General features: G+C 42.8%; 1 protein-coding gene across 30 annotated transcripts; it reads right to left on the bottom strand.

Moving 5' to 3' along the window:
- On the bottom strand, window positions 1–25,977 carry LOC110527193 (target of Nesh-SH3). 30 transcript variants are annotated; one of them, XM_090239924.1, is made up of 25 exons: window positions 23,114–25,977; window positions 21,161–21,229; window positions 20,928–21,063; window positions 19,744–19,934; window positions 18,996–19,048; window positions 17,973–18,012; window positions 17,517–17,594; window positions 17,250–17,324; window positions 15,916–16,122; window positions 15,468–15,545; window positions 14,352–14,567; window positions 12,358–12,573; window positions 10,423–10,626; window positions 9,693–9,758; window positions 8,797–8,883; window positions 6,902–6,964; window positions 6,482–6,604; window positions 6,262–6,351; window positions 5,937–6,146; window positions 4,587–4,692; window positions 3,698–3,777; window positions 2,783–2,812; window positions 2,193–2,351; window positions 1,960–2,082; window positions 1–1,801 (listed from the first exon to the last, which is right to left on the bottom strand). In XM_090239924.1, exons 1-25 carry the CDS (start codon window positions 23,364–23,366, stop codon window positions 1,686–1,688), a joined length of 3,069 nt encoding a protein of 1,022 aa, XP_090096050.1. In that variant the 5' UTR covers window positions 23,367–25,977; the 3' UTR covers window positions 1–1,685. The 30 variants fall into 30 exon arrangements, with proteins under 30 accessions (XP_090096050.1, XP_090096052.1, XP_090096054.1 ...); XM_090239926.1 differs by lacking the exon at window positions 8,797–8,883; XM_090239928.1 differs by lacking the exon at window positions 10,423–10,626.

The following is a 25,977-nucleotide window of genomic DNA, read 5'->3' as shown; positions in this document are numbered from 1 at the left end:
TTAAGGAAGGCAGTTTATTTTTCAAGTTCCACCTGTACGCTCCTTCAACTGGAAAACACTATCACTCTAGTTACCCAAAGTGAAAAATGGCAAGGACATATTTTTTAAATAAAAAAGTAACAGAACTTCTGTTTTTATTATTGAAAATAGATACAGAAATGAAAGTATGTTTAAAAAAACAAGAGTACAGTTCCATATGACAAACATTCTCCATAAAAAAACAGGTATGAAAACACTGATCTGCAAGCGCATTGAGCCAAAAGTGTATTTTTGTACAAAACTAAGAAATCATTCAACAGGACTCCTCTCTGTACCATTTATCAAGGCTAGTAAGAAGGAAAGATATCCCTCTTATTTTCCAACATGATATATATACAACGTGTTGTATCAGAGGTTGTAAAATGTTGCCAGTGGAACACTGTGAAGTATGAGCGTTCGCTTTAAGGGACGTGTCTTTTGAAAAAATTAGTTGAAAAAATACTTTCTCTCCATATACATATAAATATATTTATGCTGTGCAAATTGCAAGTGTAAAGACCTCCCATGCATAGCCACCCCATATATCAGGGCTAATGAATGAGAAATATTGGTTTGGTACGAGACGTCCTCTGCGTGTGTGCTTATTTTCCAATGCTTGTTTTTGGTTTTAGGTGACTTTGCTCGGTCAACATTCATACAATGAACTACTGGCACAGGAGGTTGGTGGCACCTTAATTGGGGAGGACGGGCTCGTGGTAATGACTGGAGGGGAATTAGTGGAATGTTTTCAAATAGAGCAAATACATGGTTTCCATCTGTTTAATGCCATTCCATTCACTCCGTTCCAGCCATTATTATGAGCCGTCCTCCCCTCAGCAGCCTCCACTGGTTAGTGGATATGTGTGAGAGTGGACTTCATGTTAATATTTACAGCATTATCTTCTCTGAAGGTGTATATTGAACTAGGGCTGGATTCAATTTGTTTCGCTGAAGCGTTACAGATTGCGTGATGGAAATGTGAAGGTCATTTCCCATTGAGCCGACATATGCAGCGTTTACCATGAATGCAGTCTCCGCTAACTCGGGAATATTGCCTTTAAATTTCAATTGCGCCGCAACGCTGAGCTTCAGCGATACGGATTGAATAGAGCCCTAAGACTGACCAAATTATGGAACAATTCTTGCACCATGAATCGGTCACTGAATGAAACCATGAAATTCCGGCAGGTTGTCTGAAACTCTACAACTCGTACTGTACAGCAAAAGCCTTGCATTATAACCCATTTCCTAGAACTCGGAACATGGCATCAAACACTTTGATAAATAATATTATACACGTTATCAAAATAAGTTTCAGGGAGCCAGCTTCCCATTATTAAAACAAAAAAGATACCTACTGAATGTTTGTTACCTCACACTGTTAGAAGTTTCTCCATCTATCTCATACTATGTTCTTTTTATCCGTTTGACTTTTTGTCATGTTTGATAAATAAGATAAGGCTATTACATATGGACATTATATTAACCTGACCCGGAGATCCTGTACAGGTTTTTACATGGCTGGGGTTCGGAGGCGGATGGATGGGGATATGTAGCATCCAGAGACTGATTGGATGTGTAGAAGGACCCTTCCTGCCACCTTCCCAGCCGGTTTGATATGTACTGTATATCCTTCGGGCTTCTCCACAGACAGCTTTGGGGGGGTCCTACCATTTGCCAGGAATGGCCGTTCCACACTCGTACCATGACACGTAGGTGACGTGAGAGTTCCCTCCTATCTGACCAAAGTTGACAGGCTCTTGTCTCATAGCCCTGTAATACCCTGTATGTAACAAACAAAATGAAGTGAGGGGCTGAACTTTGAGTTGTTTTAGACATTCTGAAAATGTAGTTGTTTTCAGGCATGGATATTAAGCATATTCTTAACAGGTTCTCAATCCAACAATTGAAAGATAGATGTGTCAGTGCTGTAGCTTGTACCTTCTCTTGCTGGCAGCTGGTCAGCCCTGACTTGGTTTCCTGTCCTTCCATCCAGGAACGAGTCTACAAACTGACAGTGGTCCTCACCATGGCCAGTCTGGTCCCCAATGTTGTAAAATTTACCTGTAAAGTTATTAGGGGAAAAAGTTGTCGAAAGGGATGGCCATTTGAACTGATCTACAGTACTGTTCTGTACTGTACTATAGACACTGAGCGCCGGAAGCAGAACTGACCGTTGAGAGAATCACTCAGATATATCTTGTATCGGAGGGAGTTGCAGAGCTGGATGCCCACAAACTTGCGGTACCAGGTCCTCTTCACATACTGCTTGCCATTGCACTCTGAGTATGAGTCTGTCTTGAAGGGGAACTGGGTCCAGATGGCATCTTTTCCTACAGGAAATAGTTAACAAAATATTAGAATGTGGAATATCAAAGGCATGAAGCATGAAACAAAGATAATAATTAAGAAAATAGAGATTAGAAGTAGAAGCCCAAATGTATATTTGCATTCCCAATCAGAGTTGTCTTTTTAGTGTATCACAGCCTTTTACTACTGATGAAATGAAAGGGAAAATAAAAATGTCTCCATTCATTTAGCTGTGTAAATGTTTGGTCTGGCTGTGAGTTGGGCGTGGAAGAAGTGAGCTCATAGATATTGGATGGAGAGCAGTGTACTGCTGCACTGGGGCACTGTGGCCTGAGTCTCCACAGACTCTCACTGTGCCAGGCCAGACCTTCATTAGATCATCCATTCATTCAGCCTGGTGGAATGTGTCACCTGGGACCGGTGCTCAGGACAGACCACAGACTGAGGGGCTTACCTGAGACATTCTCACTCACACGTGGGTCCGCTGCAGGACGGAGGGATGGAGACATGGAGAAAAAGAGGCAGAGAGAGAAATGTGAGTTAGTAGGTGCTTTCAAATGTCTTCTTCTCAGAATAGACTGTACGAATGGTTCCAAAAGATTTTGAAATAAGTTTCTCCTAAATAAAAGACCACAAAACCACACGTCTTGTAGCAAAGCCATACAAAATCTATTGCAAGTAATTTAGTCCACTTTGGCACTGAAGAGACAGTCTGATATGGTAGTGTGGGACTCCAGGAGACTCCAGGACAAATCATCTGCCTTCAAACTCCTCCTCATCTCTCACATAGAGGGTAAGCCTCTGTGAGCCAATGAGGCCCAGCGGTGAGGTCCTCCCAGAAACATAAAAATGACCTGATTCCCTACTTGCCATTTGTGATACGCTGTTGTATTAGTGAGTTTGATTGAGTGTGTTGTGAGCTGCAATGCAAGATGAGGGAGAGCTGAGTCGGACAGCACTCCTGGGGTTGGAGGCAGTTTACATGGAGAGGCAGCAGCCAATGTTATGGAAATGGAGGGGCCATGCTGAAATCATTAGGTTAACAACAGCTAGTTAATTACAGACCCCTACACCGGTAAGTGGTGGACCGCCAGACATGACTGGAGCTGGCTGACGAGGCTGTGCGTTAGTACGTTTGTACGTGCGTATTTTAGTGGATGCTTGTTTGTTTGTTTAACACCAAATGCCTGACCTTGTCAACAGATGGCCTACGCAAAAGGCCAGATGTGGCTCTTGAACTTTTAACTGACTCCTGAATAGGTAATGGTGTAAGTCAGCGATTCAACGAAACAACCAATCACCAAGTTCTTGTGTCATTTAAGGAGGCCTATTAGTGCTGGCCTAGAAAACAACGTGGCCCATACTGTACCTGATTCAGTGTTGAAGGACACAGGCTCACTGGGTGGCCCCTCTCCAAGCTCGTTCTTGGGTTTCACCTTGAACTCGTAGCTGTGAGGTAAGAGCAGGAAGTGTCACTATCAGAAGGTCTCACAGCGATTATCCTACCGACTCGCTCCAGATTCCAATTTCCGCTCCATTTCCAATTGCAAGCAATCATTTCCACAGAATCACATTTTCCTCTAATCCACAGCGTTTAAAGTGGACACGGTATTTTGATGGAAACGTAGTGTATTCTTGTTCGGCCTTGTTGTTACAGCAAGGAAAAATGAGGCTCTAGTATTGCCTCCCTATTTATCTCTTCTCTAGACAGTGCAGTCCAGAGAGCCAGGAGAGCCAGAGAGTCGCTAATGTCTCCTCCATATGAGATGTTCAGACACAGCGATTGGTCCACCACGTGCCAGCAGCCTCAGCAGGCTCAGCTCACAGGAAGCCCTGGTTTATATTCTATCACTTCTTTAATGTCAAATAGTCCCATATTCAGGTTTCATTAAAAACCTAGGGAGCGTGGCGGCCCTCCTCTGCTCCCCACACGTGAAGAACCTTTCTTCTCCAAATACGTCAGGTCCTGATCTTAACCAGACATAGCTAGCTAGCTAATCCTTCTGACAAAAGTAGTAATAATACAATGAATAATTCAATTCTGTATTATTTCCATGAACGAAAGCCTTTCAGAAAGTTTAAGCTTCACAAACATTTACATTTGAGTTATTTAGCAGACTTACGGTAGCGAGTGCATGCATTTTCATACTTTTTCAAAGCTCTGAAAAAAGCTACCGTCTGAGGACTGAGAGAGAGCATACCGAGAGAATACAATGTGTTGTATCAATCTGAAACACAGGCACAAAGATGTTATATACCTGCTCTCGGGTTTGAGGTTCTCCACTGCAGTGTGAGTCTGGTTGGTGGTCAGGATGGACACCTGAGTACCATCTGGTCCCTTCGTCGTGGAGATGACCTCATATTCTACACAACAACCAGGAAATCACTGTTGAATTCAAGAATTCACCAAGTATCCCAATATTCAGAGTCACACTTTCCAATGTACACTACCGTTAAAACGTTTGGGGTCACTTAGAAAAGTCCATGTTTTTCAAAGCACATTTCTGTCCATTAAAATAACATCAAATTGATCAGAAATACAGTGTAGACATTGTTAATGTTGAAAATGACTATTGTAGCTGGAAATGGCAGATTCTTTAATGGAATATCTACATAGGAGTACAAAGGCCCATAATCAGCAACCATCACTCCTGTGTTCCAATGGCACGTTGTGTTAGCCTTGTAAAATGATACACTTTTGATTGATCATAAGAAACCCTTTTGCAATTATGTTAGCACAGCTGAAAACTGTTGTACTGATTAAAGAAGCAATAAAACTGGCCTTCTTTAGACTAGTTGAGTATCTGGAGCATCAGCATTTGTGGGTTCGATTACAGGCTCAAATGGCCAGAGACAAAGGACTTTCTTCTGAAACTCATCAGTCTTTTCTTGTTCTGAGAAATGAAGGCTATTCCATGCGAGAAATTGCCACGAAACGGAAGATCTCGTACAATGCTGTGTTCTACTCCCTTCACAGAACAGCGCAAACTGGTTCTAACCAGAATAGAAAGAGGGATAGGAGGCCCCGGTGCACAACTGAGCAAGAGGACAAGTACATTAGTGTCTAGTTTGAGAAACAGACGCCTCACAAGTCCTCAACTGGCAGCTTCATTAAATAGTGCCTGCAAAACACCAGTCTCAACGTCAACAGTGAAGAGGCGACTCCGGGATGCTGGCCTTCTCAAACTAGACACTCTAATGTACTTGTCCTCCTGCTCTTGCTGTATTTATCAGGACAACAGTTTTTAGCTGTGCTAACATAATTTGAAAAGGGTTTTTCTAAAGATCATTTTAAAATTATAAACTTGGATTAGCTAACACAACGTGCCATTGGAACACAGGAGTGATGGTTGCTGAAAATGGGCATCTGTACGCCTATGTAGATATTCCATATAAAATCAGCCGTTTCCAAATACAATAGTCATTTACAACATTAACAATGTCTACACTGTATTTCTGATCAATTTGAAGTTATTTTAATGGATTTTTTTTGTGTTTCTTTGAAAAACAATTACATTTCTACGTTTCCCCAAACTTTTGAACGGTGGTGTATGTTGCTATGCATTTGCATTGTAGTTGGAGTACAAAGACAGGTACAGTGTCCCCACCTGTGGTGTCGTTGTCAGTCTTTTCCCAGTCTAGAATGATGAAGGAGGGGCATCCCTCCACCGTTACCACGGTGAGGTTGGAGGGCGGAGACTTGGGCGGGGCTGTCACGTTTGTCTCCCCGCCCTCCTCCTCTGGAAAGTAGCTGAGAGAGGTGGTGATGGAACAAGGTTCGTCTGGTTTCTTGTCCGTCTTGTAGACTACATGGGGTGCTTAGGGAAGAGAGATCACATTTAAAGGATCTACTGGTTCAAATCGACCATGTAGTCATTTTCTGCCAGGGACAATAGAAGTACATGATAGTTACCAGAAGGGTTTTTTACTTACCAACGAAACGTTTCTTTCCCAATGCGTCCACGTCAGAGGCTGGTAGGGAGCTGAATAATGAGGAGTTCTCCCAGGTTTCAAACCAGATGTCTGTGAGAGGATGAGAAAGGACAAGGATATGCTTGTCACAAAACACATTTAAGGATTGTCCTCACATGGGGCACCAATAATGTAGGTCTACTTAGGACATAATTTAGCTCTGAATTGTGATCGGTTATACCGTTGACTGATGGTGCAGTCGTTGTTGTGTGTCTGCGGTCTTGCTTGGCAGGTTTAGCCGTCACTGATGGAAACTTCTTCAAAATGGAGGCCTTGTCTGTTTGCTTCAAGACATTCAGCTTGTCTGTAGAGAACAGAGTTTGGAAAGCACGTTGTTTACAACAACAAAAAAGTTTGTCGTTTTTCTTGGCTTTCTCAATATTTCTATATTTGCTTAGAGGAAAAGTGCCTTTCGAGGTTGTAAACATAAGCTCAGCCAAATGACAAACTTCATGGTGACAAAATACTCTTTCACTAACAGCTGGTTTATAATGGAGTTTTGGAACTGGTGTGTACACCCCCCATTTCAGGCAGTGGATGATGTATAGAAAACTGCTCAATGTTCAATTATGTGTTATTATTACAACCAACTAAACCTTACTCATATCACCAGGTTTGCCAACCAGGTTGGTCTTTTTGTTGACAGGAATGGACGGACGAGATCCTGAAAAATAGAAATCAAAGGAAACAACAGTCAATCACATAACCACTAAACATTACAATTTATGCGAGAACCATTCATTCGTCTCTCTGGTGGTGTTATTTGCCTTGAAGAGGTCATCTTAAATGAAAAACAGTGGAACACTCTTTCACCGCCACTTGTAGAATAACCCAAATAACTTGACCATTGTTGACACAATCGGCAATATCTAGAGAAAACAGCAGGATTTCATCACGTATCTGACATGCACCATCTGTCATACACTGTTAGAGAAAAGCTTTCAAAAAGGGTTCTTCTGCTGTCCCCATAGGAGAACCCTTTTTGCTTCCAGGTAGAACCTTTTGTGTAAAGGAACCAAAAAGGGTTCTCCTACGACGACAGCAGAAGAACCCTTTTAGGTTCTAGATAGCATACCATACTGATGACCATGAGAGGTGGAAAATTATTTTGGCATCTTTATGCCTGGGAGGAACTCTATATGGACTGTATAAATAAATGGATGGTAAAACCCCATACCCTACGCCCAATGAACCTTAAAACATGAACAATCCTTTGTAATTCTTGAGGTTTTACACATGTTCTGAAAGTTACCCAGAACTAAATGCTTAACCTGTTGCCAAATAGCGCTCTGTTGCATTGAGGCCAAATTCTTCACAATCAAGGAATTGGTCCTAATCCATAAGAAAATATGCTAAATGCAAAGCCCCAGTACATAAAAGCTGGTGTAGCTCTGAATCATTTTAGCTGGTAATATAAAACAATATGGGTCCATTACTTTCCATCAATTACATGTAAATATCCATGTTTGAAATACTGCCAGTTTGCAGTTAGCACTGCTTTATCCAACTCTACAGTTTCTAGAAAACATGGTTCTACTTAAAAAGAAAAGCTTTCCCGAACTTTTTTCATGCTGTCATTCAGGATAGCATATGTTGTACATTTATAAAACTGTGACTCTACTGAAATCGGAGTAAGAATAGATATTTCTCTGCAATGACAGTGTTCTACGTAATCGTAAAACATTGCATTTTTCTAGCCACATGGAACCAGCATAAATAAAGATTACAAATGTTTCACAGGGTACAGAACATGCAGTGAAGCTTGCTCATAGGGGACTGCATGATCAAGTGACAAGCCACCAAACACAATCATTATTGACTGCTGACTTTTTCTGCCTTTGCACTGTGACCTGTCTATTCATGCAAAAATATTAGTCCACTAAGTCTAGTTCATACAAACACAAATCTGTAACCAAATGCAAACATTGAATTCCTGTAGCTGATGAAAAGCTGATGCCATGCTCTCCTGATTGCATGATGGGTACTCTAAACACTGGCACCTCCACAGTGATGCACTAGCCTGTGAAGATTATTGTTCTTCTTAAGTCAATACTTGTAATCGCGCCAGAAGCATGTGGAACCTACCCAGGAAAATAGATGAAAATAACATTTGAGCCGCCCTCCAAACAAAACGTCAAGTTCATTACACGGCGGCAGGGCTATTATAGAACACTTTATTTCTTAACATGTGGTAAGAGAAAGTGCAAAGCTTGGTGAGAAACACGCCAAAATAAGGTTCTTAAAAATGAGCTAATGACCCTCAGACGTCATACTTTCCAAAAAAGGAAAGTATTTTCCAAAGGCCCGTCTGAACTGAAGCCTTTGGTCGAATTCTTAGTGATGGTCGTCCAGTGTTTTGATCAAAACAAGACGTATTTTACATCCAACATGGCCGACTCATGCAGTCTGGGCGGAAATGATGGCGATGGAAGCTAGCGTGTGTCAGATGGAAGCTTTGCGCTGGGTGCAGATAAGACTGGATTCATGCCATTTTACCATAGAACTGGTCCTCAATGGAAGAGAAGCCTGAACGGCCCAAAACATCAGGGTTTATGTCCTCCAACAGCGAGTTGTTTGTGTTTGCTGCAGGAAAAGTACTAAGATTAAAACCTATTCCCAAACCTATTGTGTCTATGAGGGAAATGTGGCGTGTCCAGACACTTGAAGACATAGATGGTATCTGAACATATCAATTAATATCTTTCAAAGAATCCTCGTTGAGTATTCCACTGTTTTGCATTATCAGTAAAGACACAACCAATTGACCATAACATGAAACAGAGCACAAACATAGAGTGAATGATGATGATAGACAACCCAACCACATCTCATGCTCAATGAGGACAGTACAGGACTGACATGCATACAATCATGCACAGGGTGAACCCCAACCATAAGCAGCTCAACATTGATTTGACTTCCAGTTTGCCAGTTTGTGACAGAGAAACAGCATCGGTTATGTAGCTCGGCATACAAAGAGCCTGATCTTTGAAGACCTCTGAAACTGCTTCAGTTTCTGCCTGGAAAACATAAACTGAGTTTCCCCACCACCACAAATGGGTACTAACACAGGCTTACCTCCCTAAAAAGAGCAGTGATTACTTAATACCCATTTGATTACTCGTTGTCATAAGCTTTTGAAGCCTGCAACAGCATTGAATCTGCAGAAGCTTGCATTAAAACCAAGAACACCAAGACCCTTGGACAGATGGCAACGTATGGATAGACAGACAGGGCTGATGAATGGATGGATGGTTAGACAGACACATTATTGACAAACAAAATTAATGGGTGAAGGACACCGATATTGGTTGATGATGCCGCCACAACGCCAACAAACTGTATGGGTTAATGGATGAGAGACACAAAGGAGAAATATCAGCTCTTTTTACCCATTCTCAGTCTGTTCCAAACGACTGGTTTGGGGAGGCCGGTTCCTTTGTGATGCTTACCACTGGCTGTGGAGAAGAAGAGTGACTGTTATGGAAAAAGCAGCTAGTATTGTTAGCTCAGACTTAATTCTTCAGGAAAAAACTGATTAAAGATGAATCTCCCAACAGGCCTTGTGAGGAGGAAAATAAATAGGAAAAGGAGGTGATGGACCAGCGGAGAGTCCTGTCAGAGCTTCAGCCTCAAGTGAAAAAACGTGTTTCCCCAAAGACAGTGGAAAGCTCTGTCTTAACATGGCTGACCCGTGCTGCAACCAGAATCTACGACATGCTGACCGTATCTGACAGATCTTTCTAAAAGTAGCAGTGACTTCTTCAGATGGTGCGAGAGTCGAGAGATGGATAGATTGGACAGCCATGACAAATCTTGACCGCGAAGATGACAAGCTACGTCGAAGCATGACCGATCACGCTCTCCACATGTTGTGCAGGGTGAAATTAGGCACTTGATGCAAATCCAACTTTGCAATCTTTGCCTGACCTCAATCTCTGCCGAGATATGACAACATGTGTGGTTGGTTTGGAGGAAGTCTTGCACACTTGTTACACAGGGTTTGTGGGGGTAGAGGGGATTTCAAGAAAACCACAAGGAGATGACATAGTAGGAGGAAGAGGAGGAGGATGAGGAAGAGGAAGTGGAGGACAAGAAAAGGGGAGAGAGAGATTCCATTACCCCCTGGTGTCCTGGAGGTCTGTGATGAGTTATTAGCCCTACGAAGAAGGGATGAGGAAGAGGAAGAGGAGGAGGATGGGGTATCTTGTCTTGAGCCATCAGTGAAGGGAAAGAGAGGGTTTGTGGCAGCAGGAGACTTCATGGTCCTGGCTATCAGTATGATGGCCGGGCCATGGGGTTTCAAATTTCTCTGGCTGCCTTGACCTAGAAAACCACAAAAACAATTGTAGAACCTGTTACAATGTGTAGTCTCAATGTTAAAGACAATGCTGTTGTGCCATTCAGGTGTGCTGGGAGCCACAGCCCTTAGGAGTGGAATAGTGGGGTTAGTGAGGATGATTCAATCAATGATCTCTCAAATGATCTGCAGCATTCAATAATGTGGTTTGATTGAAGGCATCTACTGTAGTTCTACTGTAGTTCCCTAACTCATGTTAGCCTTGTTGTTATAAGTGTTGCATGTTTTTATTGTGTACTTTTAATTAATTTTGTGACGTAAACAATATTTACTATAGGATCTTTCAAGCATTTTTCATCCTAAAGCTTCCACAATCTTGAGGAATAGAGTCATAGATGCTGCTGGGGCTAAGCAGTGCAGCGTAACCATGACTGTCAGATTGTGTATGCCATGCAGATATGGATAATGCAGCATATGTGGTTGATAATGTGGTGGATGGTGCAATAACGGGCATTCAGTCCAACTCCTGATCATGACCTGTGGACCAATGAGTGTGCATTAAAGCTGGACAACAACACTGAAGCTGTGGACCAATGAGTCTGCATTAAAGCTGGACAACAACACTGAAGCTGTGGACCAATGAGTGTGCATTAAAGCTGGACAACAACACTGAAGCTGTGGACCAATGAGTGTACATTAAAGCTGGACAACAACACTGAAGCTGTGGACCAATGAGTGTACATTAAAGCTGGACAACAACACTGAAGCTGTGGACCAATGAGTGTGGATTAAAGCTGGACAACAACACTGAAGCTGTGGATCAATGAGTGTGCATTAAAGCTGGACAACAACACTGAAGCTGTGGACCAATGAGTCTGCATTAAAGCTGGACAACAACATTGAAGCTGTGGACCAATGAGTCTGCATTAAAGCTGGACAACAACACTGAATCGGCTAGTATTGTTAGCTCAGACTTAATTCTTCAGGAAAGAAACAGATTTGAGATGAATCTCCCAACTGGCCTTGTGAGGAGGAAAACAAATAGAAGAAAAAAAGACAGGACAAAAACAGATGTGATTTTGTGTGGAAAAGTAGCGTGTTATACAGTATGTGATGGACCAGCGGAGAGTCCTGTCAGAGCTTCAGCCTCAAGTGAACAACGTGTTTCCCCAAAGACAGTGGAAAGCTCTGTCTTAACATGGCTGACCCGTGCTGCAACCAGAATCTACGACATGCTGACCGTATCTGACAGATCTTTCTAAAAGTAGCAGTGACTTCTTCAGATGGTGCGAGAGTCGAGAGATGGATAGATTGGACAGCCATGACAAATCTTGACCGCGAAGATGACAAGCTACGTCGAAGCATGACTGATCACGCTCTCTATATGTTGTGCAGGGTGAAATTAGGCACTTGATGCCAAACCAACTCTGCAATCTTTGCCTAATCTCAATCTTGCCCAGATATGACAACATGTGTGGTTGGTTTGGAGGAAGTACTGCACGCACACTGGTTACACAGGGTTTGTGGGGGTAGGGGAGATTTCAAGAAAACCAAAAGGAGATTACATAGTAGGAGGAAGAATAGGAGGAGCAGGAAGAAGAAGAGGAGGAGCAGGAAGAAGAAGAGGAGGAGGAGGAGAGGAAGGAAGGAAGGAAGGAAGGAAGGAAGGAAGGAAGGAAGGAAGGAAGGAAGGAAGGAAGGAAGGAAGGAAGGAAGGAAGGAAGGAAGGAAAAGGGGAGGGAGAGAGATTCCATTACCCCCTGTTGTTCCAGAGGTCTGTGATGGGTTATTAGAACTGTGAAGAAGGGATGAGGAGGAGGATGAGGAAGAAGAGTAGGAGGAGGATGGGGTATCTTGTCTTGAGCCATCAGTGGATGGAAAGAGAGGGTTTGTGGCAGCAGGAGACTTCATGGTCCTGGCTATCAGTGTGATGGCCGGGCCATGGGGTTTCAAATTTCTCTGGCTGCCTTGACCTAGAAAACCACAAAAACAATTGTAGAACCTGTTACAATGTGTAGTCTCAATGTTAAAGACAATGCTGTTGTGCCATTCAGGTGTGCTGGGAGCCACGGCCCTTAGGAGTGGAACAGTGGGGTTAGTGAGGATGATTCAATCAGTGATCTCTCAAATAAATCTGCAGCATTCAATAATGTAGTTTGATTGAAGGCATCTACTGTAGTTCCCTAACATGAGCTCTTAACTTATGTTAGCCTTGTTGTTATAAGTGTTGCATGTTTTTTGTGTAATTTTAATTAATTTTGTGACGTAAACAATATTTACTATAGGATCTTTCAAGCATTTTTCATCCTAAAGCTTCCACAATCTTGAGGAATAGAGTCATAGATGCTGCTGGGGCTAAGCAGTGCAGCGTAACCATGACTGTCAGATTGTGTATGCCATGCAGATATGGATAATGCAGCATATGTGGTTGATAATGTGGTGGATGGTGCAATAACGGGCATTCAGTCCAACTCCTGATCATGACCTGTGGACCAATGAGTGTGCATTAAAGCTGGACAACAACACTGAAGCTGTGGACCAATGAGTGTGCATTAAAGCTGGACAACAACACTGAAGCTGTGGACCAATGAGTGTACATTAAAGCTGGACAACAACACTGAAGCTGTGGACCAATGAGTCTGCATTAAAGCTGGACAACAACACTGAAGCTGTGGACCAATGAGTCTGCATTAAAGCTGGACAACAACACTGAAGCTGTGGACCAATGAGTGTACATTAAAGCTGGACAACAACACTGAAGCTGTGGACCAATGAGTCTGCATTAAAGCTGGACAACAACACTGAAGCTGTGGACCAATGAGTGTGCATTAAAGCTGGACAACAACACTGAAGCTGTGGACCAATGAGTCTGCATTAAAGCTGGACAACAACATTGAAGCTGTGGACCAATGAGTCTGCATTAAAGCTGGACAACAACACTGAATCGACTAGTATTGTTAGCTCAGACTTAATTCTTCAGGAAATAAACAGATTTGAGATGAATCTCCCAACTGGCCTTGTGAGGAGGAAAATAAATAGAAGAAAAAAAGACAGGACAAAAACAGATGTGATTTTGTGTGGAAAGGTAGCGTGTTATACAGTATGTGATGGACCAGCGGAGAGTCCTGTCAGAGCTTCAGCCTCAAGTGAACAACGTGTTTCCCCAAAGACAGTGGAAAGCTCTGTCTTAACATGGCTGACCCGTGCTGCAACCAGAATCTACGACATGCTGACCGTATCTGACAGATCTTTCTAAAAGTAGCAGTGACTTCTTCAGATGGTGCGAGAGTCGAGAGATGGATAGATTGGACAGCCATGACAAATCTTGACCGCGAAGATGACAAGCTACGTCGAAGCATGACTGATCACGCTCTCTACATGTTGTGCAGGGTGAAATTAGGCACTTGATGCCAAACCAACTCTGCAATCTTTGCCTAATCTCAATCTTGCCCAGATATGACAACATGTGTGGTTGGTTTGGAGGAAGTACTGCACGCACACTGGTTACACAGGGTTTGTGGGGGTAGGGGAGATTTCAAGAAAACCAAAAGGAGATTACATAGTAGGAGGAAGAATAGGAGGAGCAGGAAGAAGAAGAGGAGGAGCAGGAAGAAGAAGAGGAGGAGGAGGAGAGGAAGGAAGGAAGGAAAGAAGGAAGGAAGGAAGGAAGGAAGGAAGGAAGGAAGGAAGGAAGGAAGGAAGGAAGGAAGGAAGGAAGGAAGGAAAAGGGGAGGGTGAGAGATTCCATTACCCCTTGTTGTTCCGGAGGTCTGTGATGAGTTATTAGACCTGTGAAGAATGGATGAGGAGGAGGATGAGGAAGAAGAGGAAGAGGAGGATGGGGTATTTTGTCTTGAGCCATCAGTGAAGGGAAAGAGAGGGTTTGTGGCAGCAGGAGACTTCATGGTCCTGGCTATCAGTGTGATGGCCGGGCCATGGGGTTTCAAATTTCTCTGGCTGCCTTGACCTAGAAAACCACAAAAACAATTGTAGAACCTGTTACAATGTGTAGTCTCAATGTTAAAGACAATGCTGTTGTGCCATTCAGGTGTGCTGGGAGCCACGGCCCTTAGGAGTGGAACAGTGGGGTTAGTGAGGATGATTCAATCAGTGATCTCTCAAATAAATCTGCAGCATTCAATAATGTAGTTTGATTGAAGGCATCTACTGTAGTTCCCTAACATGAGCTCTTAACTCATGTTAGCCTTGTTGTTATAAGTGTTGCATGTTTTTTGTGTAATTTTAATTAATTTAGTGACGCAAACAATATTTACTGTAGGATCTTTCAAGCATTTTTCATCCTAAAGCTTCCACAATCTTGAGGAATAGAGTCATAGATGCTGCTGGGGCTAAGCAGTGCAGCGTAACCATGACTGTCAGATTGTGTATGCCATGCAGATATGGATAATGCAGCATATGTGGTTGATAATGTGGTGGATGGTGCAATAACGGGCATTCAGTCCAACTCCTGATCATGACCTGTGGACCAATGAGTCTGCATTAAAGCTGGACAACAACACTGAAGCTGTGGACCAATGAGTCTGCATTAAAGCTGGACAACAACACTGAAGCTGTGGACCAATGAGTGTGCATTAAAGCTGGACAACAACACTGAAGCTGTGGACCAATGAGTGTACATTAAAGCTGGACAACAACACTGAAGCTGTGGACCAACGAGTGTACATTAAAGCTGGACAACAACACTGAAGCTGTGGACCAATGAGTGTGCATTAAAGCTGGACAACAACACTGAAGCTGTGGTCTGAGATGACGTTGACACAGTGGACAGCAGACAGACAGCGGAGTGTACGTAGACCAGCTGAGGCAAAACACAGTGAGGGCATTCATACGATGAGGTCATCGTTACCTAAGTTGTTATTATTGGCTTTCTCACTGCCCAGGGCGGGGGTTAGCAGTGATGCTCCTTTCTGTGTTTCGCTGAGAGCTGTGTGGGGAAAAAAATTGTTTTATCTGTTTCTGGAGGGTTGGGTTACAGTGGTCTGTAGAGAAATTCAAGATAGGCAAGGAAGCTCTATCTGTTACTCGGGCAGCACTCTCAAAGACTACCCATTGAGGTAAAGGAAAGCAAAGGATTCCTGCCTCACTTCATAAAAAGTTCAAATGTCCCTAATAGCTTTAGATACTAGTACGTCTTTCGGTTTCAGTAAACATCTAGGCGCTTTCTCCGAAGAGAGTTAGGCATTTTAGATAACTTTTTTGAGGGGTACCAGAGTATACTCTGATGCCCTTAACATGACATTACAGACTATTTAAAAGAAGAAGAAGGTAAAAGAGAGTTGAAAGGTGGAAATTACCAGAGGAAGGGTTATGTGGCTTCACTGTGGCGCTAGTAGGTCCCCTGGGTTGGGTCTTTCCCTGTTGCTTTTCACCGGGTGGAGAGGGGTTGTTAAGGACATGGGTGGCAGAGGAGGTACTGGGGGTTTTGGTGGGCAGGAGTTGGGGGGGGGCAGGAGGGAGGTCCACGAGATGAGAGGAAGCATTTCTAATACTGTTTCCTCCGTCTGGGTGAGAGAGAAGAGGGAGGTCAACTTTGATTATGGGGACTGGAATCTATGGAGTCCTATAAGGACATACCTTATGGAACATTTTGATGCCCAATATTTGAGGTCAATATCAACAGTTCATAGACAGGCATTCAAATCCATCTCTTTGGCTCTGAGATGAATGTCTCTGGATGCCTTTCATTGACTGTATAAGATTGTAGTTATATTTATTTTTTAAATAGTGGATTCAGGTTGATTTAACTTTGTCACATAATGTAGTTGTACCTCATTGAAATACACACAAAGTCTTGAAAATATAATTGGAAGGAGTATTTAGAGGGACAGAAGGGGTACAGGGCAACTTTGTGCTGCCTTTCCCTAATGGGAAATTCAAGCACGTTTTTTGCATGCAGTGTTGTCATGCAGACTGTTTAAACCCAGCATTGCCACTGGCTTTAAGTGCAACAACTCTGTAAACCAATGAGATGACAGGGATGAAACATGGAGAGAGATGATTGAGATGACTGATGTCAAGAAAGACGTCATGGTGTGTGGACACAAACATATAAAATTATGGATTTTGATGGACACTGCTGTAGAGAGAGAGAGTCACAGAGGTTGTGGGGATAGACATGGGAGGAACAAACAGCAGAACAATTGAAAAAGGATGGATGAATAGATCAATGGATGAGCTATGGGTGAAAGAAAGAAAGAAAAAGAGAAAGAAAGAAAGAAAGAGTGGAAGAGAGAGAGGGGTAAAGATAAAGTGCAGAGTTGGACTGATACAGTATGGAGGGAAACTGAGCAAAACAAGCAGCCAATCCTCTCACAGGGCCTGAGGTCTAAGCAAAACAAAATCACCGTCATGCGTGCCCTTCGCATTTGCTCTGGCAGAAACTTACGCGCATACTTCCAACTCTGTGGCGGCACCGTCCTGTGCCACCACCATCTCCACGATCCAGGGACTTTCTACCTCTCAGTGGACTCAAGGCATGCCAGCATGCAGCCAATCACAACGAACAGCTGCGGTTCTCACCCCCCACCCCAGCCCACCCCTCCCCTCGCAGCAGCGTAGTGGACATAGCCAAGCGATGACTGACTGCGAATAAAGCTTGATATGATTCAAAATGTCAGTCTCTGTTTACCCAGTGGGAACTGTGGCCATTGAGGCTCATTGGAGCGGGGGTCAGGTCTAGATTCCAGGTGTCTCTCTGGTGGTGCTGTAGAAAATAATATCACGTTTCATAAAGTGTGAATAGGAACAAAGTGCAAAGGTAGCGAAGGTGTAGGGCAGGAAATGTGTTTGACCACAGAAGGTCTTTAAAGACAGTGAAAATAGTAGTGTTTTTGGCAACAATAAAAAAAACAATGTGAAAAGTTAAGTGCTTTAGAATGAGAGAGAGAGTAATCACCAAAAGATGTCTTGGGAGCTCCTGGGAAACCTTGGTTTTTGGTCAGAGGGAGTCTAGGCTGAGTCTTATTGTGAATAACTGGAAGAGAAAGGGAATCAAGAGGAGATAGGCAGGATTTCAAGTAGCTACAACATACTCCCTATGTCTAAAGTAGTGATTCTGTAAACCAACACTTTACATTACATAGGCATTATACCATATTAAAACAGTGTAAAACAGTGTAATATGCATCTATTTCCTCAGAAAACAGGTGTAACAAGGGTAAGTAGCATTTAGCTGTCTGGACTTATACACCTGGAACAATATCATGACATACTCTACATTCCTGTACATTGGAATAAAGCTTAGGTAACAGTGTTGCCTGGACATGCATATGGACATGTAGCATTCCTCGCAGTTTCATTTGGATGCAATATAAAAGTTCTGGTTTCAAGTGATTACACGGAAATGGCTTACCTGGACGAGGTGGGAAAAGTGCACGGGACATGGGTGGTTTCTGGGAAACAAAAACAATCTACAGTTGGTGGACGTTTTTATTGCCACCAGATCCACAGCCACAGTTCATATGTCAACGCTAATACGCTACCCGTGCTAAGGTCATGTTTTCGTTTTATGGTGAGGATAGCGTTGTGCTTTGTGCTGTCTCCCCTTGAGTGCTACATCACTGGGAGTCTCCCTTGAGATATCTAGCGTACCTAACGTGCCCTTCAGCCTCCCTTAACGGCACATACATCACTCCTGACTTCTGCCTGGAAAAGACATTTCACCAGAAAACATTTATGGTAAGCTGTCTACACTTCACTTACTGGTACCTGACTTAGACTCACTCACTCACTCACTCACTCACTCACTCACTCACTCACTCACTCACTCACTCACTCACTCACTCACACAGGAGAGATCAAGGGCCATATGACAGTCACACTTGCATTAAAGCTACAAAATCAAAATAGCCACCATGAAAGAGATTGGAAAAAGGATTAGGCTGGGTTTCTGTATAGCTCTTTGTGACATCTGCTGATGTAAAAATGGCTTTAGAAATAAATACATCTGATTGATTGATTGATTGTGAGTAGGCGGAAAGACTATGTCAGCGCGAGCGTGTCATGTGTTGATTTGCGATGCTCTGCCTGTCACAGCAGGTCTGTGAGGGTGACCCTCTTAAACCCACGTTAAAGAGTCTCTCAGGCCGGGTGCTGGGGTCAGACAGGGTAAGCAGACAGCAGTTTATCTACTCTACTCTGGTCTTATACAGCTCAGCTATGCTCTGCTTCTCACCCTCTCACCACCTTTGTATATTCTCCCTCCACAGTGACAGCAGGAAATAAAAATATATTTTCTTGAAGAAATAAAAATGAGTGGTAGGGTAAAGTTGTAGTGTGAGAATACGTATGCCTGTGGAAGCGATTTAATGCAGAGACTGAGAGTCCCGTAGGTCATAGGTTCTTATGCTGTATGGCCAACAAACACAGCACATACCATTGGCTTCACAATAGGGGTCCGGTGCTTGTAGGGTTTCTGGACGCTTTTGTCTGCAAAACATGGAGAAGAAGATGTAAACAATTGCTATTCTGAGAAGAGAGTGTCGGTAGGTCATCTTTTGAAAGTCTGGCAAGTAGGAACAATAAAACACAAAATGGCTCACATGATATGGATGTTTTATTTTTTGTTCTTGAGACACAAAGATTTCTTACAGACTTCTTCGAAAATAAAACGAGGAGGTACTGCCTGAACTCTCTGATTTTCATTTTCTTAAGTATGATGTACATACCGCCCATGCAGGGTTGGGAAGTAACTGTCAATGTAATCAGTTACATTTCCAGCTGAAATATTGTAATCAGATTACAGATACGTTTTAAAAAGTATATGTCTACCTCTTGGATTATTTTTACTTTCGGAAAGGATGTTTGCTCAAAAAATAAATACATTATGACACCTTTCTGTTTTCTCAATGGCATTCAATTCAGCATTGAAAAGAAGCCGGTAAGTTTACGTTTGTTCCACTTGAGCAAGTCTGACCACAAGTCAGAGACCACTTTGATGACACAACAAATGTGTTTGATGGATCCTTTTTGTCTTCTTCTAATGCCTCTTAAAGGGAAAGTAATCTAAAAGTAACTGAAAGTAATCAGATCACGTTACTGAGTTTGGGTAATTCAAAAGTTACATTACTGATTACAATTTTGGACAGGTAACTAGTAACTATTACATGTAGAAAGTAACCTACCCAACCCTGCGCCCATGTTGGTTTTGTGAATGACAGGCTTGCTCCAGATTCCGCTGCGTTCGTCTTTGTTGGAGCGGACCCCAAACTCATATGGGGTGTCGGGCTTCAGGTTGTCAACCACAGTGTCGCTGGTGGGGCAGGTCTGGTAGATCCACTTCCTGTTCCTCTCCCTGTAGCGGACGGTGTAGTGTCTGCATGGGAGGGACAAACAAGGCACAGTAAACAACATGCTGATTCTTGTACAGTAGCTTTGCATCTTTATGGCAAACTCTAACCTTTGGAAAATTCTGCCTTCTTTTCTCATCGACCAACAAAGCACAGCAGGCGTGCTCCACATCATACAGTATGGGTGGCTATTCCAGCTCTACGGCTGTGGTCTGATGAACCATAGGGACTAATATGTTAAACAAGCTTCCTCCGTTAGCTATTGTTAATTCTGGCTCCGATATCTCAGGTCATCTCGTCAGTGTCAACCGATCCCTTTTCATGCCCTCAGGGATTGTCTTTCTGGGTAACGCTGCCGGCAGTAGCCAAGCAGTAAACAGAAGGAACTGATATTAAGCTTTTAATAAGCCACCAGATAGAAGGGGGAACTCTCAGCTGTAACTTAGGTTGAGATTTCCAACGACTCCTCCAACTTACGGAGTGGGGGAAATTCTAGAATGTATTTAAGGTGGAGCATAAATCGAGTGATGGAAAAGTGTGTTTGTGTCCCAGCAGTACAGTCCATGTATTCTCAGTCAACTCCGGCACACACCTGCGTTGGAAAAGACCTCGGTCCATTCCCATGCTCCATTTTCCATAGAAAATAAATGGCACACTTCCTCAACGTTTCTCTACAGAACTGTTATGCATCATAAATCCTCCAAGGTTCGACGGCACAGTACATTGAATGCACGGTATGAGTTTAAATCTAGTCAAGTCTCCATACAGTATGTCATCTTTATATATAGCTAGCAATAACAGCCTGGTATTCAGATCTCAGTGTGTGCACCTGATTTCAACTAGATCCTTCTCTTTTGTGAAAAGCAGATAGTCTGAATGCCTTAACAGTGTGTAACTGCATTCACCTGTCATCCATTTTGAGCTGAGTGAGGCTGTTTCTGTGGAAGCTTTGGCCTGAGAAATGCAACATGGAACTGGAACCAGATGCCTGGCTGGCGGTGCGGTAGGGTATAACTCACCCGTCTTCCAAACAGTCGTTCATGATGTTGCCTGCTTCGTAGGGCGTCTTCAGGAAGGTTCCCCAGGACAGCAGCACAGAGGTTGGGGTGACGGAGCCAATAACCAGGTGGAGTGGCTTCTCCAGGTTGACCTTTCCTGTGAGGACAAAGGTCAAGGGTCATACACTATATTTGCAACAGATTTGATGACCTGATTTAATCTTTTAGATGCGTAGACAGACTGCCGCAGGTACCTGTGCATTGTTTCTTTACGTCGTTGCTCGGGATTGGCTGGACAGCAACAAGATACTTGGGTTCAGCGTCTGAAAGGTTAAAAAATAAAACGTTGTCACATTGATTTCTCTGTCATGGAAAAAGGAATATACCAGAAGGGGGGAAATATTGTCCTGGGCAGTGAAAGAAGGGTTTGGGAAGAAAGAGTCCTGCTGACGCCTGGTGAGTCACTACCCAGCCAGGTCTCTGGTGTTAAGGAGATGGGCTGAAACTATTCAAATCCGCTGTAAACAGAAACAGAGCAGATACACAGATGAAAGAGCTTGACTTTAAGCACAACAGATGAAAACAAACAGTCGTTCGGATGGTAAATTGAAATGCAGAGTTGCTTGAACTCCTCGGAACAATGGAACGTTGTCCAACCTGTAGAGACTTTAATACATACAGTAAATTCTCAAGGGGTTTATATTATCCACCCACAATCTAACAGTTGTCTATTGTTATAATACTTGCCCAAATGCAAACAGTGTCTGAGGCTAGCTAGGAGGGGTGAAATATGGGTATGGATCTGGAGCACAGTTAAGACACATCTGGCCGCTTGGATTCAATGTGCTATAAAAACAGTGATCCAAAAATATTGTGTTTCTATTGCATGAGAATGGCGAGCTCATTAACGAATAACTGTACAGAACAAAATAGACAGGATGTGAAGGGTGGAGCACCAAGGGCCTGACTAGGTCCTGGTGTTCAATGGATTAACATAAAGCCAGAGCACCTGAGCTGGCATGCCAGGAGCAGGAGCAGGCTGGCATGGATCGAAGCTGGCACAATGTTATGGGTGGGGCATTGGACAAATGATAGTCACTTGGTTGCTTAAAATAAAGCAAACTGTTGGGTGTGGGGAAACACTTTAAATAAGTTAAGAGTCAGCACAGAAGAGGATCCCAGAGAGTCACAGTAACACAACCATATCCTATTGGACTACTACGTGTGCCATTATTGCTGAGAAGGTTCTGTCTACCCTCTGCTCTCTCGTTGGATCTCTCTGGGCTCTCTCAGGTGTTCTGGAGGGGCACCTGAGACCAATTTAACTCAGCTCTTTGTCGTCGTTGTTTTTGTACGTGGAAGGTCACAGCTTGTACCAGTGAGAAATTATGTTTGATCACTTCTGTTGTCTCTCACACAGGTGAAAGGGCTCAAGGAAAAGTGACTAAAAAGCTGTTCTGCATTGAACAAAGAGCGCTCCTTTCACTGATTGGGGAGCCAGCCAAGGGAGTTGTTCCATTCTCTTTAGTCTCTGGTTCCTTTCTACTCTAACACTTCATAGCCAATGGCCATTGAGACCTTTTCATACGACAAGAGGAAACCTGTTCCTGACCTGCTCTCATTTCGTGCCTATCATAAATCCGAACAGATCAACACAAAACAGCAATAAAGGAACCATATTTGTTTGATTTAATTATGAAAACACTCCGATGTTTACTTTAACTCAAGTGATTTTAGTGAGTGGGAGTATCAAGAAAAATAAGCAACAACGTATCATTCAAATTCTAACATAAGTATGTGGTTTCACGCTCAATAGATGGTCTACACAAGCTGTAAGGTAATCTTCCACTGGCCCTGTGCTGCCCTGCTAAGGTGCCGTAGTGGGCTGGGATGCTGGGATGTATCTCATGAGAGGCTGTGGTTGATGATGAATGGAACCCATTGAGCTGCAGGAAAGGACTTTAAAGAGGAAAGTCAACACTGTGGAATGCTTAGTGTAACTCCTGCCCTTTTCACCCTGTTTGGAGAATCTCTGTGCTCTACAAAGACAGGTTGCTAGGTTTCTCAGAGGAACGGTTTCTCCCCACACTGACGTATGTTGGAGTCACAATATACACTGTTATGTTATGACTATCTGATGAATCCCTGAAAGTCAATAGGTTAATGTGTGCGTGTGTGTGCATGGTCTTACCATAGACTGGTCTTACCTATCTCAGTCTCGTAGGGCTCTCCATTCTCAGGCAGCTGGATGAACTGTTTAGAGAACATGCTGCTGCCGTAGCCCAGGATGTAGCCCTCCAGCTTGGTGTCAGGGTTGGGACGGACAAACTTCATCACGATGGTGTCGCCCGTAGCGTTGATGCGAACCTTCATGTTCTGTCTTCTCACTGTTACAGGCCAACAAGTAGAATAATACAGTTGAATTGCATTGTGGATATGATTAGTTGAACTGTGGTGCATTGTACTTAAAGATGCTAGTGCATTCCATCACAGCTAACCTTCAGCACCTCACATGAACATGAGCAGATTGCAAATTCTGTGCAGAGCATTTGTGAATTGCACTATAAGTGCTGCATTTAGAAAAACTTCTGGACACAGATTCATTTAGGGGTAATTGCAAGATAAACAGCTGCCTCTCCCCAGGTACCCAAGGGATTAATCAAACAGGATTGTGTTTGTGGTTTTCAGGAAACAGACTGCAGTACTCTTCAACTGCAGCCAATATTACCCTGAACGCATACAGGAGATGGGATACTTGATTCCCTTCATCAGTCATAACATTGGACTATTAGGATAAACTAAAAGGACTTTAAACCCACTGATATCGTCAGGCTTGAGGGTGTGCATAAGCACAGGAGATGTCAAATTAGAAGGTGAAATGCAATGGAGGATGTAACTCTTGAAGGTTGAGCTCCAAAGAGTTCAGAAAAGTCATTATTAAAGAACAGAGGCTATATAGCTGTCTAGGAACTGTCCTAAACATGAGTAATGGAGCTCATTTGAACCTGGTAATACGGCTCTTTAGCTTTGGAAAAGGCTTTCCCTTGTCCACCAGGTTCCCATTTCCCACCATGCAGGAACTGGACTGATTCAGCTGCTGGGTTAAAGAGGCTGTTAAATGCTAATGAAAAGCAGGCTTAAAATGCCACATAAAGGGGATCAAGATGGTGTTCGGAAAAGGATGTTGTGGCAGTTTTTTGTCGTCACACACATCAGTCAACAGCCAGCCCATTTAATGCCCATGCATGCAAGAGGCAAGGCGAGCGTTCTGGCACTCCAGCTAACCCTAATCATCACTCAGAGCATTAATTAGGTTTTAACAATAGCCTAATCACTCCCATTCACAGAGCAAACTTGGGATGAACCTTGGATATAATATTGGTGCCTTCATTATCGATGACCCACGAACCTCTTCAATCAAATCAAACTTTATTTGTCACATGCGCCGAATAGAACAAGTGTAGACTTTACCGTAAAATGCTTACTTAACTTCTTATGGCTGGGGGCAGTATTGAGTAGCTTGGATGAATAAGGTGCCAGAGTAAACTGCCTGCTACTCAGTCCCAGTTGCCAATATATGCATATTATTAGTATATTTTGATAGAAAACACTCTGAAGTTTATACAACTGTTTGAATGATGTCTGTGAGTATAACATAACTCATATGGCAGGCAAAAACCTGAGAAAAAATCCAACCAGGAAGTGGGAAATCTGAGGTTGGTCGTCTTTCAACTCATTCCCTATTGAAGATACAGTAGGATATTGGTCATGTTGCACTTCCTAAGGCTTCCACTAGATGTCAACAGTCTTTAGAACCTTGTTTGATGCTTCTACTGTAAAGTGGGGGCGAATGAGAGGGGAATGAGTCAGAGGTCTGCCAGAATTCCTTGAGCTCATGATGCTCATTCACGTGAGAGCGATCTCTGTTCCATCGCAATTCTACAGACAAAGGAATTCTCCGGTTGGAACATTATTGAAGATTCATGTTAAAAACATCCTAAAGATTGATTCTAGATATCGTTTGACATGTTTCTACAGGCTGTAACGGAACGTTTTGACATTTTGTCTGCTCGTGCATCATGAATTTGTATTACTGGGCTGAACGCGCTAACAACAAGGAGGAATTTGGACATAAATTATGGACATTATCAAAAACAAACATTTATTGTGGAACTGGGATTCCTGGGAGTGTATTCTGATGAAGATCAAAGGTAAGTGAATATTTATAATGTTATTTCTGACTTCTGTTGACTGCACAATATGGCGGATATCTTTTTGGTTTGTTTGGTCTCTGAGTGCCGTACTCAGATTATTGCATTGCTTTTTCCGTAAAGCTTTTTTGAAATCTGACACAGCGGTTGTTTTAAGGAGAAGTGCATCTAACGTTCCATGTATAACACTTGTATTTTCATCAACATTTATGATGAGTATTTCTGTAAATTGATGTGGCTCTCTGCAAAATCACCGGATGTTTTTGGAACTACTGAACATAACGCGCCAATGTATACTGAGATTTTTTGATATAAATATGAACTTTATCGAACAAAACATACATGTATTGTGTAAGATGAAGTCCTATGAGTGTCATCTGATGAAGATCATCAAAGGTTAGGGATTAATTCTATCTCTATTTCTGATTTTTTTTACTCCTCTCTTTGGCTGGAAAAATAGCTGTGTTTTTCTGTGACTTGGCTCTGACCTAACATAATCGTTTGTGGTGCTTTCGACCATAAAGCCTATTTGAAATCGGACACTGTGGTGAGATTAACAAGAAGTGTATCTTTAAAATGGTGTGAAATACTTGTATGTCTGAGGAATTTTAATCATGAGATTTCTGTTGTTTTGAATTTTGCGCCCTGCACTTTCACTGGCTGTTGTCATATCGATCCCGTTAGCAGGATCTCAGCCCTAAGAAGTTTTAACCAACAGTGCAGTTCAAGAAGAAGAAAATATTTACAGGGATAGACTAAAATAAAAAGTAATAATAAAAAGTAACACAATAAGAATAACAATAACGAGGCTATATACAGGTGGCACTGGTACCAAGTCAGTGTGCATGGTAGTTGAGGTA

The sequence above is a fragment of the Oncorhynchus mykiss genome, chromosome 7 (assembly GCF_057628025.1).
Source record: "Oncorhynchus mykiss isolate SJ-2025 chromosome 7, ASM5762802v1, whole genome shotgun sequence".
NCBI lineage: Eukaryota > Metazoa > Chordata > Actinopteri > Salmoniformes > Salmonidae > Oncorhynchus > Oncorhynchus mykiss.
Note: the sequence above shows the minus strand (reverse complement) of the source record. Positions and strands in the feature narration are given on the sequence as shown.

What these genes read in the sequence shown, in the direction of transcription:
- LOC110527193 (XM_090239924.1), bottom strand. Translation starts at nt 23,366, where the DNA reads ATGCACCACAGTTCAACTAATCATATCCACAATGCAATTCAACTGTAT. An exon ending in GACCTCTGGAACAACAGGGG is followed by an intron (nt 10,627 to 12,357) that starts GTAATGGAATCT and finishes GTGGTTTTCTAG; the next exon opens with GTCAAGGCAGCCAGAGAAAT. An exon ending in GACTGCACCATCAGTCAACG is followed by an intron (nt 6,352 to 6,481) that starts GTATAACCGATC and finishes ATCCTCTCACAG; the next exon opens with ACATCTGGTTTGAAACCTGG.